Source organism: Primulina tabacum, chromosome 11, assembly GCF_025594145.1.
Source record: "Primulina tabacum isolate GXHZ01 chromosome 11, ASM2559414v2, whole genome shotgun sequence".
NCBI lineage: Eukaryota > Viridiplantae > Streptophyta > Magnoliopsida > Lamiales > Gesneriaceae > Primulina > Primulina tabacum.
Genome location: NC_134560.1, coordinates 3,336,694 through 3,349,956, shown reverse-complemented (window position 1 = coordinate 3,349,956; position 13,263 = coordinate 3,336,694). Strand labels below are relative to the sequence as shown.

At 34.8% G+C, this 13,263-nt stretch overlaps 2 protein-coding genes and 2 pseudogenes across 2 annotated transcripts; 1 reads left to right on the top strand and 3 right to left on the bottom strand.

Moving 5' to 3' along the window:
* Window positions 1-239: 239 nt before the first annotated feature.
* Window positions 240-4,076, top strand: LOC142518204 (B-box zinc finger protein 22-like). Its single transcript, XM_075620926.1, has 3 exons — window positions 240-587; window positions 2,224-2,652; window positions 3,572-4,076. The coding sequence occupies exons 1-3, from the start codon at window positions 405-407 to the stop codon at window positions 3,839-3,841; spliced, it is 882 nt and encodes a 293-aa protein (XP_075477041.1). The 5' UTR covers window positions 240-404; the 3' UTR covers window positions 3,842-4,076.
* A 223-nt stretch (window positions 4,077-4,299) lies between these two features.
* On the bottom strand, window positions 4,300-5,701 carry LOC142518205 (protein VTE6, chloroplastic-like; annotated as a pseudogene).
* A 1,548-nt stretch (window positions 5,702-7,249) lies between these two features.
* On the bottom strand, window positions 7,250-8,867 carry LOC142518499 (protein trichome birefringence-like 42). The gene is made up of 5 exons (XM_075621283.1): window positions 8,596-8,867; window positions 8,290-8,461; window positions 7,948-8,111; window positions 7,704-7,862; window positions 7,250-7,614 (listed from the first exon to the last, which is right to left on the bottom strand). The coding sequence occupies exons 1-5, from the start codon at window positions 8,865-8,867 to the stop codon at window positions 7,317-7,319; spliced, it is 1,065 nt and encodes a 354-aa protein (XP_075477398.1). The 3' UTR covers window positions 7,250-7,316.
* An 830-nt stretch (window positions 8,868-9,697) lies between these two features.
* LOC142518497 (protein trichome birefringence-like 42) lies at window positions 9,698-13,182 on the bottom strand (annotated as a pseudogene).
* Window positions 13,183-13,263: the final 81 nt, after the last annotated feature.

The following is a 13,263-nucleotide window of genomic DNA, read 5'->3' as shown; positions in this document are numbered from 1 at the left end:
AAATTAAATAGAACATGAAATTTAGTATAATTATTTTTTATAGTTATAAAAAATAAAAATTCAAAAACACTTATAACACTAAATAAATGTCAAAAATACAATTTTGAAATTATAAAAAAGAATTCACCAAAAATAGTTATTATTTGAGTATCTTGTTTTATTAACAGATACTTAAGATATATACACTTCAAAATAATATATATATATATATATATATATATATATATAAATAAAGAAAGGAAAAAATGGATCCCTGAACTATACTAGCCGAGCCTCCCCCCTCTTTCCCTCTGTTGAAGGAGCTTCATCTATCAAAACCAACCTTAGATTTTTCGTTTCTTTTGATGTCTTTTTAGAATTCGGGTGTGGGTTTCGCTTTTAGAGTAGTTTTGAGGTAAAGTAGGATGAAGATACAGTGCAACGTTTGCGAGGCGGCGGAGGCGAACGTCCTTTGCTGTGCGGACGAGGCGGCGCTGTGCTGGGACTGTGATCAGAAAGTTCACAGCGCCAACAAGCTCGTCAGTAAGCACCAGAGGGTCCCGCTCACTGGCTCGCATACCCAGATGCCCAAGTGTGATATTTGTCAGGTTCGATCATTAGCGTGGTGTGTTACACTTTTGAGGCCCGTGTTTCCCGGTTTCTGAATTTTTTTAGAGTTGTAATAATCAGTACATCGTATTGTGTTTAGGCGGTGACATTTAATTGAATTACCATTATTTCTTGGTGTGTGGATGTTGGGTTTTTGTTTGAAGTTCGACTCGAATTGATAACTATCCTGGAATTGTTATAATTGAAATAATCAGTGCTCAGCTGTTGAGGTGTGATATTTTGTCAATGGGCATTGAGAGATGGGTGTATTTGAGATTTTTTTTAATACTGTCTGGTGCTAGTTGAGGTGAGCTGTTCAGATATTTTATTCGGTTCAGATCTTTATTTATTCTCTTCTGTGGTTATTGAATTTCAGTCTAATTCTAAAAGAAATTACAATAAGTGGTTTCCACAGATAAGCATGGTCAGGAAAAACATGGGATTATCTGTCCTTTTCCACTTGTAGATAAAATGTGTATGTGGAATTGAGTCGCATTGTGTAATATGGTGAACTCCATTTCATACAGTGGCATACCTACTGACTCCCAAATTTAATCGGGCAGCCCCTTCTTTTTGTTTCGGTACCTCCATGGGTCTGCTCCTGATTCCATGACATCTTGTGTTATCGAATTATGGTGTTGGAATGCTTGAATAACAATTCATTTGAATAAATATCAACAATTTTAGTCATTACTAACCTCATTAGTTAAAGTTACTTCCAATAATTTTGGCATATTCAAATCTTGAACCATTTCTATTTTTACAAAAAATTGTATGTACAGTAAAAAATGAAGATTAAAGTCCCAGCATTGCCGTCTTGACTATGGTCTAGGTGTTCAATGCTTTCAACTCAGCAGTTACCTGTTGGTGGACAGATATTTTTTTTGCTTGCAGGTCACACTTGCCTTCAGGATCGTTGACACTTCATTTTAGGACACACAATTTGATTTGTGCAGACCCTGTTTAAATTCCTGTGGAAATTGAGTTTTATGTCCTCTTTCATCTCTGCAGTGAATGAAAGGAGAAGAATATTTAGAATTAATTTATTTTGGTCCTTTTGCATCATTGAATCGTACCATTTGAGAGCGGGAAGGGGAATAAACTCGAATTGGTCGGGATGGATGTCTACTGTCCTTTTTCTTGTGTCGCCAGATTATAACTGACTTGTCGTATAACTGGCTCTGTGGGATGGACTAACTGGATCTTCTTTACTTTTCTTATCACGTGAAAGTTACGTGTTTTCTCGTGATGATAATTATGCACTATGTTTGATAAATGATATGTGTCTTCTTCACTCAGTTAACCTATAAATGAAGTTAGATATATATATGTCCACTAGGTCCGATTGGCCTGTTGCTTCAATCATGTAGCTTGGATGCAAGAACTATTTCTTGACGAGGTTAATCTATTAATTATTGACAGTCTATTTCCATGCCTGGAGATCAAAATGCTATCTTGAAAGTGTAAAATAATGGAAATAGAGCATTGGCTTCGAACCGTTGTAATTAAAAGATGGCATGACACTCTTTTTCTTTCATTTCTAGGTGTCAGATGAAATATATTTTTCCTTAGACTGACTTTGATCAATGGATATTATGATTTTCCATGTTATTCTGATGTTGATTTATTGTGCAGGAAGCTATTGGCTATTTCTTTTGTCTGGAGGACCGAGCTCTGCTTTGTAGAAAATGCGATGTTGCCATACATACTGCAAATTCCTCGGTGTCGTTGCACCAGAGGTTTTTGCTCACTGGAGTGAAAGTAGGTCTTGAAGCTACTGAACCTGGTCCATCTCCATCTTCGGGGAAGACTCAATCCAATGAAAAAAACTCTAACCCGGAATCTTCTCTTCCAAAGAGGCAGAGGACAACCCAAGTCTCATCAATTGGTCAATCCAGTAAAAATCTACCTGTCCCAGTTAGCATAGGTGGGGATTCATCGTTAAAGCCTCCATATGCTGGTGTTTCTGTAACTGGAAATATTTCACCTTGGCAGCTGGATGAATTTCTTGGATTTGGTGATTTCAATCAGAGTTACAATTTCATGGACAATAGCTCATCTAAGGTATGCTTTTTGCATAATCTATCTCCACATCACCATGTCCTTAGATATCCTTACATATATACAATGCAGTTCATACTTCCGCCGGTCTATGTTGATCACGCACATATTCCTTTGTTGGTCTATATTGATGGGTGCATTAGTTGACTTACAGCTCTGGCAATAGTGCTTGTTGGTTCTTGGGAATCCTTATTAGTAATATTTGATGCTGGCGTTTTTTATAAGAGAGTCAATTGGCTTGGAGATTAACTCTTAGTTTTAGCAAATTTTTTTCGTGTTGTGTCCTTCATCGAGTATTCTTGGTTACAGTCTTGGATGATGTCGTTCATCTTCAGAGTAGTTTCTTCTGATGGTATCTGTTTAGGATGTAAATCAAAACTGGGCTTTTAATTTCCATACCACTGCATTCATGCTGGGCTTCAGGATTATATTTGCACAGGTTTGTGATATATTTTCGATTCTTAAACCATTTTTACTCTTTGTGATGTTGCTTTTCGCACAACTGCAAGATCACGCCATCAAAAAATGAAAAACCTTGAACTCTAGCAGTCTCCACGGACCACGGTTCATGTGTTTAATGTTTTTTTCACCGCAGTATTTTCTCTGGACTGACATGTTTTAAAAAAATGTGAATTGGGGCTCAAAACACCCTTAACATAGCATTCGAGCATGTTTTTTTCCCACCAATTTATTTGCTATGTAATTCCCATCCCCAATAATCGGAATCATATATGTTAATAGCTCATAAGTATTTATAGTTTAAAGGGATTCACCTCTGTTTTTAACTCAGTATCATCTTGCAAGGATCAAACGCTACTTCTGCCCTCTTTCTTTATGATTTTTGCAATATGACTTTAACTAATACATAGGAACGGGGTGATTTAGAGCCTAACATTATTTTTCTGTGACCAAACTTCTCCAGGCAGATAGTGGGAAGTTTGGAGATTCAGATTACTCCCCTACCGTACAAGTTGCTGATGGAGAATTTGATGGTGATGAATATATAGAACATGTCTCGGATACATTTTGGACAGTGCCACAGATTCCTTCTCCACCAACAGCATCTGGACTTTCATGCCCTAAAACTTACCAGGATCCTTCCGACTCTGCTGCCTTTGTTCCTGACATATGCTCCTCAACCTTGCAGAATTTCAATCATCGTGCTTACTCAAAACGGAGGCGGCAGTTTTGACATTTACGCAGAAACATTCACATCTACCATGATATTTGGCTCATAGGGATGCATAGAATTCTTGCCTCTCGCCTCATTCTGTTGCTGCAGACAATTAGTTGTGTGATGATTGCTTTGGTCTGTAAGTTTGATGTTCTTTTTATTGTTCTAGTGTCGAAGGTTGTGAAATCAAGTTGGATAGTAGGTATTTGCAACTTAATATGACCAATGGGATGAAAATGGTTTGTTCTGAAAACGCCGGTGTCATGTATAAATTGGAAACAATGGAAAGCTGCATAAAATATCCAGAACTTTTTTTACTTCCCTCTAATTTGCTAGTTAGATCATAGATGCAACTTGAGCTAATCATCTTAACATTTTGAAAAATCTTGGACGTTCTGTTTTGTCCCTTTTTAGCAGCATTTCCTTTCTTACGCCACAGCTATATTAATGATAACCTTCACTTTCTGCATCTCGGACGAGTGAATTCCGCCATTTGTTCAAATATTATTGAATTCAATCGTGTAATGTCACGAACGAAGGAATGAGATATCCGATCACGAAAAGTAAACACATCATAGTTGTAGAGTTCTAACTTAAAAACATGTCTCGAGGAAAATGAGATTGTTCCAAGGTGATATCCTCTACTCTCTATCCTCTTCTTGGGGTCAAAAATATTTCAATCTATGCAAGCATTATAAGCTAAAACCTCTGGATGCTAATTCATCAATTATGCATTTGAGTTGCGGAGTAACCACTTATCTCGAGTCTGTTGTTCCTATGCAAGATTTTTTATTACCAATTGCTGCATGAACACGGCTAAAATGCTCACCATCGATATGTTGATTACATTGACAGCATCGTTGTTTAGCTTAAAATCAAAGGGAAAAAAAGAGAGAGAAAACACGAAAATCAGCAATATTTCATGAAATGAGATCACAGCATAATGATGATATTACTAACCCATCGAAATCCTTCTCTCTCTTTAAGTGCGGCGCCAATGATACTTTCACCAAAATTAGCAATCTGGGCAGCGATCACACACATGATTGCTCCCCTCCTTCCTTTTCTTTTCTCGGCAAAGCCTCCTTTTGAGCCATTTTCACTTTTGTTACCAAGGTTCCCTGTAAATTATAGGTTGATCAATTCATATCAACTAATAAAAAAGTGCATTAACTTCTGCTGATCAATACTTGTTCGGCTGGCTCGAACTCAACCTCCAAACGCGAAGGGCCCAAATAATGACTAAATAAAGTTTACATCCCAAATTCCAATAAAATAATCACACATGAAACCCGTGATGGCACCTAAGTTTTCAGGAGACGAATGCAAAGTTGCAAATGCGTACAGGAGAGAAAATTGAAATAGATTGAATCCTTAGCTCACAATGACAAAGTATGAGGCCACAAGAAGGAACCCAGAAGAGCCAAAGGGTGCCAAGTAAGGGTGTCAAGCAAGAACGCCGCAGCGATACCGGTAAATGACAACCGCGACACAAGAATCGGGGAATCCAGAAGAAAGATCAATAAGTTGTTCATCACGGCATTCTGCCACGTGGGCGGCGTCGACTGTAGTAAATGAATGGCCCGTTGCAGCAGGCCTGGATCAATATCAGCGCTTGATGCTTGAATGCTGGTTGGCATTCATCTCTTGATACTGGAGTTGTTGGGGTTTGAATTTAAGGTGAAAAGGAAAGGTTTTGACGTGGGTGAAGAGAAATCGGGAAGAAAAAACGAGGGCTTTGAGGTGTGAGAGATGGAAATTGGGAGGAAGGTCGCCATATTTATAAATTGTTTGGGTTTTGTTCAGAGGAATGAAGCAAAATTCATTTCAATTTGGTTTGTGGTGAAAACAGAACTTCCGTTTTCGAAAATGGAAAAAAATAGAAGTTCTAAATCTAGAGAGAAAACTGATACGTCACGCAGCAATTTCTATATATATATTTAAAAAAAAGAAAAAAAAAAGAAATGTAATTTGATTCAATTATATTTTTATAATTTAACATATAAAATATAAGTCAAAGGGTAATCTAAAGTGTCCTTCCATTATTTTTTTTTTCTTATTCTCTTAGAAAGTCAAATAATAACTAAATTTAGCTAACCCAAAATTCAAATGATAAGTAAATTTATATATGGAAAAAAGTAATTTTGGACTTATATATCTTGATTTTAGTATTTTATGTCGACAAATTTTAATTATAATAATAAAAGTTTCAATTTAATCATTTTTCACAAGAGATTTATTCAATTTGTTTTATATCACTATTTATTAAATCTCCTATATTCTTGTCATAAACTTTTTTAAGCTTGAAAATTTAAGATGTTTTTTTTTTTTTGAGAAAAATCACTCACGAGTTTATTCACTCGTGTCTGTTCTTCTCATTTAGTTTGATTATATAATTTTTAATACATACTGGCATTTGATTATGCTATATGGAGAAGACTAGGTCTCTTGTGAAACGGTCTTACGAATCTTTATCTGTGAGACGAGTCAACCCTATCGATATTCATAATAAAAAGTAATACTTTTAGCATAAAAAGTTATATTTTTTTATGAATGACATAAATAAGAGACGCGTCTCACAAAAGATGACCCGTGAGATCGTCTCACAGAAATTTTTATTTACAGAGAATATCTTTTTTCCACTTAGACGATGTCATTGAATTTTTTCCCTGTGGCTGGTTTTTGTGCTTTCCCAATTAATTTCTCACGATTCATTTTCCCAATTTGCAATTATACATCGAATTCTATTGTGTAAAATCATTAAGTTGTATATGAATTGAAATGTTTGAGTGGATTTGATTTCTAATTCAAGCATCAAATTCACCGAATCTATTTGATTGAAAATTATAGTAAAAGTTTTTGAAATCCCTCCTATTACCCAATTATTTTTTTTTCTTCGATTTCAAATTCATTCTTACTCTGATCGTTTGAAATTCATGAGTTTCAAATTCTTTGATTGATTTGAAATTTTCCTCAAATCCGAACCCTTTGATCCAAACAAAACCTAATATTAGATTTAAAAAAATTCACCAAATGAATAACAAAATTTTTTAAATCACTCCATCTCTAGCAGCATAACCAGAAGATTACTTTCAAAACTCTAGACCGAAAATCCACATATATTTCAATAATTGATCCTACGTATTAATTTTCATTTTCTTTTGTTTATCATAACTACTAAAAAAACTTTAACTAACTTTGAAAATTACACAAACCTCCCATCAGGTTTGTCTTGAACTTACATTTACACCCGGTTAACTTTTAAAACTACAAATTCATCCCCATAGTTTTTTATATACCCTACAATTATCACTTTTTGTTCATACTATTAAAGATCATCACGTAAAATGTGAGTTCGAGGTTAACCTACACCAAATTATCCAAAAAATGTTTAGAAAATTATCTTTAATTATTAAAACCATGTCTACAATAACTGAGCAGAAATCGATCGGCAAACACCTCCATAGTTAAACTAATTGTGCTCTTCTGCAGCTTATAATATTAAAGTCTGTAAAAGAATAGTGTAGAGAAGTTGATTCCATGTATCCGGTACACCAGCAATGCACCAGTGACTGCAATCCACCGCTCCGCTCACGTACACCGACGGGTGCCCATCTTTCCTCAATTGAGTCTGAAATAGTATGTCCAGAAAAGATACGGGATTTTTCATGTTACTCAACACGCTCCTCACCACCGCATCACCCGGAGGTCTTTCCCCGCCGTAGGCCCCCTCTTCAACCGGAGTCGTTTGCCCGATGCAGTTCTTTGATTGTTCCTTCCATTCGCTGCCACTGATCATCACGATTGTATTAAGTCGTGCCAAGAATTCATGAGCAAATAGCGTTGTATATGATAATGGATTGCTTTTCATGATCTTAACTTGTAATGAACCGCAGAGATTCCTTGATAAAAAACAGCAACCTTGGTGGGATCGATGTTGGAATCAACCCAGTTAGCCCAAGTTGTCAGAGCTATTTTGTATGCCACCATTCGATCCATGTCCGGGATTATTTTGTCACCAATTTGATAATTGTCCCATCTGCATCGATCCATCCAATATTAAGTCTAGTTACTTCATTTTAAAATAAAATAAAAATTAATTTGAATATATTTTCGATCCCTACGTCTGAAGGCGGCCGGTGTGTGTCCACCAGTGGTAGCTGTTGAAGATTAAGACGTCGACTCCGATCCACAGGTCGCTGCCTCTGAGTGTATCAAGCTTGAGTGTGCGGTTCACTAGGCTTACCAGGAATCCATTTTTCATGAACATGATAGAAACTCCATATTCCTTTAATTCGTTGAAAGATAAAAGGTTCAATAAGTGCTAATCTCCAGTCCTAGGATCTTTTGTTACCACACTAACAATTAAAGTTTTAGCAACCAAGAAACATAAAGATTCGTGGCGATCCAAATATGAATAAAATCCCACATGCATGATCATCTTAAGGGAAGAAATTGGATATTACCGGAAAGGATAGAGTAGTGATCAATCCTCGCGAGTCTAAGGTGAAATTAGAATTTGGGAGTGCTGAGTGAAGCATACACCCCAGTGATTGCCACTGGTTTGCACTCAGTGAATCCCCCACAAACATTATCTTTTTTCCTCTCATTTTTTCCAGAAACACCTTACCATCAAACCTGTCATCCCAAATTTATGTACACAATCTGTTAAATTATATATAATCCAATTAAAAAACATGCTTCTTTTTTCCTTTTTTCAATATGGTCTCCTTCGATTTTCTACTCCTAGAAATTCAGATACAACAATGTACCTGGAAATGTTACAATCAATCGGCTTCCATCTATATTTAAGGTACATTTTGTCAGGCCTCCCGTTTTTCAGACAATCGAGTCCGATGTTGTTGAAAGGGCACTGAGTCGATGCATCGTAGAGTGGATAAGAATCGTCAAAAACCCAGCTTCCCTTGAATAAATCACAGCTTTTCAGTGGCTTTTCTTCCTCGAAAGCTACATATTTTGTCGGTAGAAAAGAGATAGCAATGGCAAACAAGTGACAGAGGGACGACAAAGGCTTGAAACCCATTCTGTATGGGAGAGTATCCAAGTTATGTTGGTATTTATAAAGTAATTCACCTTTCGTAACTTGTAAAATTACAATTTGGATCTGCTAGTTATCAGGAGTTGTAATTTTAGTCCTTCAAGTTAATTTTTATATCACTTAACATTTTATTTTTTGTCAAATTGTGAAAAAAAATTTAACCAATTCTCGAAAAATTAACAAAATGTTTCCCTTGTCAAAATTCATATCTATCTATATCTATACAATTAAAAATGAAATTAAAGTGGGAATTATTATAAAGGGCTAAATTGCATATCCACATGACTAACAGGATGAAATTGCAATTTCATCCCCTCTCTCTTTTCTTCTTTTTTTACCTTTTGTAATTGTAAATGGTATTTGATTATGATAAAGATTTGCCCATATTCACAAATCTATTCGACAAATCCATTAAACTTCACTCATTGTGGGCTAACAAATCTTTTAATTCTATTCGTTGCATTTAAGACCTGCATTTTTATTGTGCATTAATGCTTGGATCTCGATTTAATATTAGATTGTGACGATAGAATTCTGTCTAGTAAATGCCGATTCCAGATTTTGGAAATACTGGTTTCATTTGAATTGTGATTTTATTTCAACGAGACACATTCGAGTTCATCTTATTTCAATCAAACCAAGCTCAAGCATAAGGATATTCGGTTCGTGAGCTTGGAAACATGTTCGTTAATAAGATCGGAGCTCGAGCTCGACTTGTTTAGGTAGCTTATAAGTTCGAATTTGGCTCATTTGTTGAGTTAACAAATAAAAATTTTAGTACTAATAAAATTTATATTTTTACATGTAATTTAAAATTAGTTCATAGATATATGTAATTGATTTCAGGCGTCTGGCACTCCTGCGAGGCACCAGTGGCTGCAGTCGTTCTCCTTCTGCGCTCCGATGCCGTAGATTGAAGGGTGCCAGTCTTTTCGTAACTGCGAAAGCGTTGTCACGTCGAGCAAATCCACCGCCGTGCATGGACATGTTGCTCAACACCACCTTCACCACCGCCACAGCAGGCGGTGCTCCTCTAGGGGGTACACCGGACCGGTGATTGGTTTGGTTTCTCCTGGGCAGTTTCCGACATTTGTTGCATTCCACTCTGCACCGCTGCATAATCAGACATGAATTTAGAATCAACACGTGTGGTGTTGTCCATTTAAACGTCTTTGTCGCTTTAACTGATATTTTTCATATTTATTGTAGTTTTAATATTAGATATTTTGTAAAGATATTTGGAATTTTCAAAATAACGAACTATCACGATAAAGTTGTGCATAATAGTTTTATTTTGAAAAATGATGTAGCTTAGTAATCATAAGAAAAAAAGTTATATTTTTATCCTTGACTTTCTATGTAAATAACATATACTGAAATGAAATTGATCGATAATAGAACTCAAAATAAATAAATGTGCATGTGAGCAGGGGCGGAGGCACACTCTTGTATACTCGAGTTTTAGCTCGGGTGGCCCAATTTTTTTAAAAAAATATTTATATATAAATTTTGTATAATTTTGGAATAATATGATATTAGCTTGGGTAGATCAATTTAAAATATTAAAAGATTGTAGAGTTTAAAATTTTAATCCAGTCATAGCCATATTTCTGGCTCCGCCACTGCACGTGATCAAATATAATTTTAGGAAAAAAAATGAACAAAAAGCTTGTAATATGGGTACGATAGATGTTAGAATCAACCCACTCGGACCAAGTGTTTAGTCCCTCGCCAAATGCTATCAAACGATCCATGTTTTTATATAGTTTATCACTTTGTTGGATGTAATCCCATCTGAATTATATCATCCAGACCACAAAGAAGTTATCGAATTCGAATTTTTTAACTGATACATTCATCTGAGCAAGGAGTTTGAACAATCTGCTTACGGTTGGCTGCTTCCCTTGTGAAGCCACCAATTAATGTCATGTATTGAGTACAAGCATATCCACTCCTTTCCATGAGTTCCCATTTTGGATCGAATCCAACTTCAGAATCCTGCCCTTCTTCTCTTTCACCAAATCTACCAGAAACGCGTTTGACGATATGTTATAGTCCTGCAAGAACATTTGCGTATGAATTAGCAAGTGAAAATTAAATATGCACCCAAACTCGGAGATATTTACATGTAAGTAATTATTAATCATAAACAAATTCTACGTGTTATATCTACAGAAGAGAAATTTTTATCAGTTACAGGTAAATAAAAGGTGGAGAGATTTCCAGTCTTCCGCGAAAAGAAACTTGATTGCGGCACAGCTACGTGCAACATGCATGTAAGAGATTGCCATTGGTTGAGGCTAAGTGAATCCCCAACTAAAATTATTTTCTTGTCTTTAAACCTCATCAAGAAATCTTGCCCACTGAATCTGCAAATTAAATAAATCAAAATACTTGAGCTCATTCTCAAGTTAGTCCAACCATTAATATTTGCATGATTGAAACCCCTTTTTTTTATGAAAAAACATGTTCTCGAATTAAGAAAAACATTTTTCTGTCTACTCCTAAGTCCAAACTTAATCTTCATGTACTCGAAATCGATTGATCGGTCAAGATGGAGCTCAAGCATGAAGATATATATATATACTTTTACTCTATAATTCACATACTTGGGCAGTTCACAAGAACCAGAGGGCGTCCATCTGTACTTAAGGTAGAGATTATCCTACCTCCCATTTCCGTCGCAGTCAGCAAGAAAATGCAAGTAAAACAGAGGAAAGAGCTTAGGAATCCATATCCCATTTCTTGCCTAGGCAAATGCCAGGAAAAAGATAAGAAAATTATGGCAGTTTATATATAAGGGCACCCACAGTGGTGGATATTGTGGGTGCCATGTCATCCAAATATTTTTTCACCACCAAATATTCACAATTATGTTCTCTTGATTTGTGTGCCAAGTTAATAACCGGTTACAAATTTGTAACCGGTTATTCATATTTTTTTTCCATTTTTTTAATATCTTTTAATTAAATTTTCTAATTTTAATAATCATTTTAATATTTTTTTAATATTCAAAAATATTTTGTAACCGTTATAAACTAATTCAAAAATATTTTTTTAATATTCAAAAATAATCCTTATAAATTTTCTAATTTTATATTCGAATAAAAATAACATATTAAATAATAGATGAAATTAATTAAAGTGGTGAAATAATTTTTTATAAAATTGTAAGTTATTTTATTTAAATGAAAATAAACTACTAATTAAAGTGACAGTGGGATCAATAAATATTTGGTTGGTGTGATATTTAATTGTGATATTTGAGATATTTGAATAGTGAAATATTTGATTGATTATGTGGATCATGAGACCTACAAATATTTGGAGAAAATATATTTATTATCGTGGATGGCCTAGGATTACAAATTTTTAGAGTATGGGTACCATTATATTGCGGTCAAGTGGGTGTATAATGGGATTATATTATTAATCTATCTTGGAGGGAAAGACAGTTTTCCTTCTCACCAAGCATAGTAGCATCTGCATACTCAGAGAGTGTTCATGATGATTGATGTTTGGTGGTGAACTTAATTTTATTTTGTTGCTAAATATTTTTTTACGAAATTAAATAGTTAATTTATTTATTTTTTAACTCTCTGTTCTACTCTTTCTTTCTTCTCAAATATTTTGCTAAGCCCATTTATTAATTATAACTTATTATATGTTTTTGGATAATTTTACAGGTTGAGAGGAATAAATTATAAATTTGATAAAAACACAAAGAAATTCTACGAAACAATCTCATGAATCAATTTTATGATATAGACAAAGATTTCACTCGATAAAATATTGATAAAACGAATATATTTCTAAAATCCTGTATAAAATACTAGATATGATAAAACGGCAATAGAAGTTGTGTTTGACGAAAACTTTCAAATTGTGTGTAGTTTTATTAGAAAAGTATAATTGACTGTTACGAGTTTTTTAATCTTTACTCCAGTTGTGAAGTAGGAAAAATTATATATTCTAAATGAAATTATAATTACTTAAAAAATTAGCTCAAAATATAATATTGGATTTCGAGAATACATATAATGGTAAAAAAACAAATTGCACCACACAACTAGAGAATGAATCACCAATATATAAACGACTGCTCAAAACTCCAAAAAAAAACCCGAAGATTTTCATTTAACCCACATGCGTCTGAACAAAGGGCTAATGCCGAACTCAAAAATGAAAGATAAATTATCGAACGAAGCTCTAAATTAACTGATTCACCATATATACCTGAGTAGGCTGCCGGCATTGGGCTGCCACCTGTAGCGGAGGTAAGCCTCATCGGCGCGGCCATTTTTTTTAAAGGATTATAAATTTCCACATTGAAGAGTTTTGCAAGCTATATATATTTCCATTTACATGACTTCCCGAAACA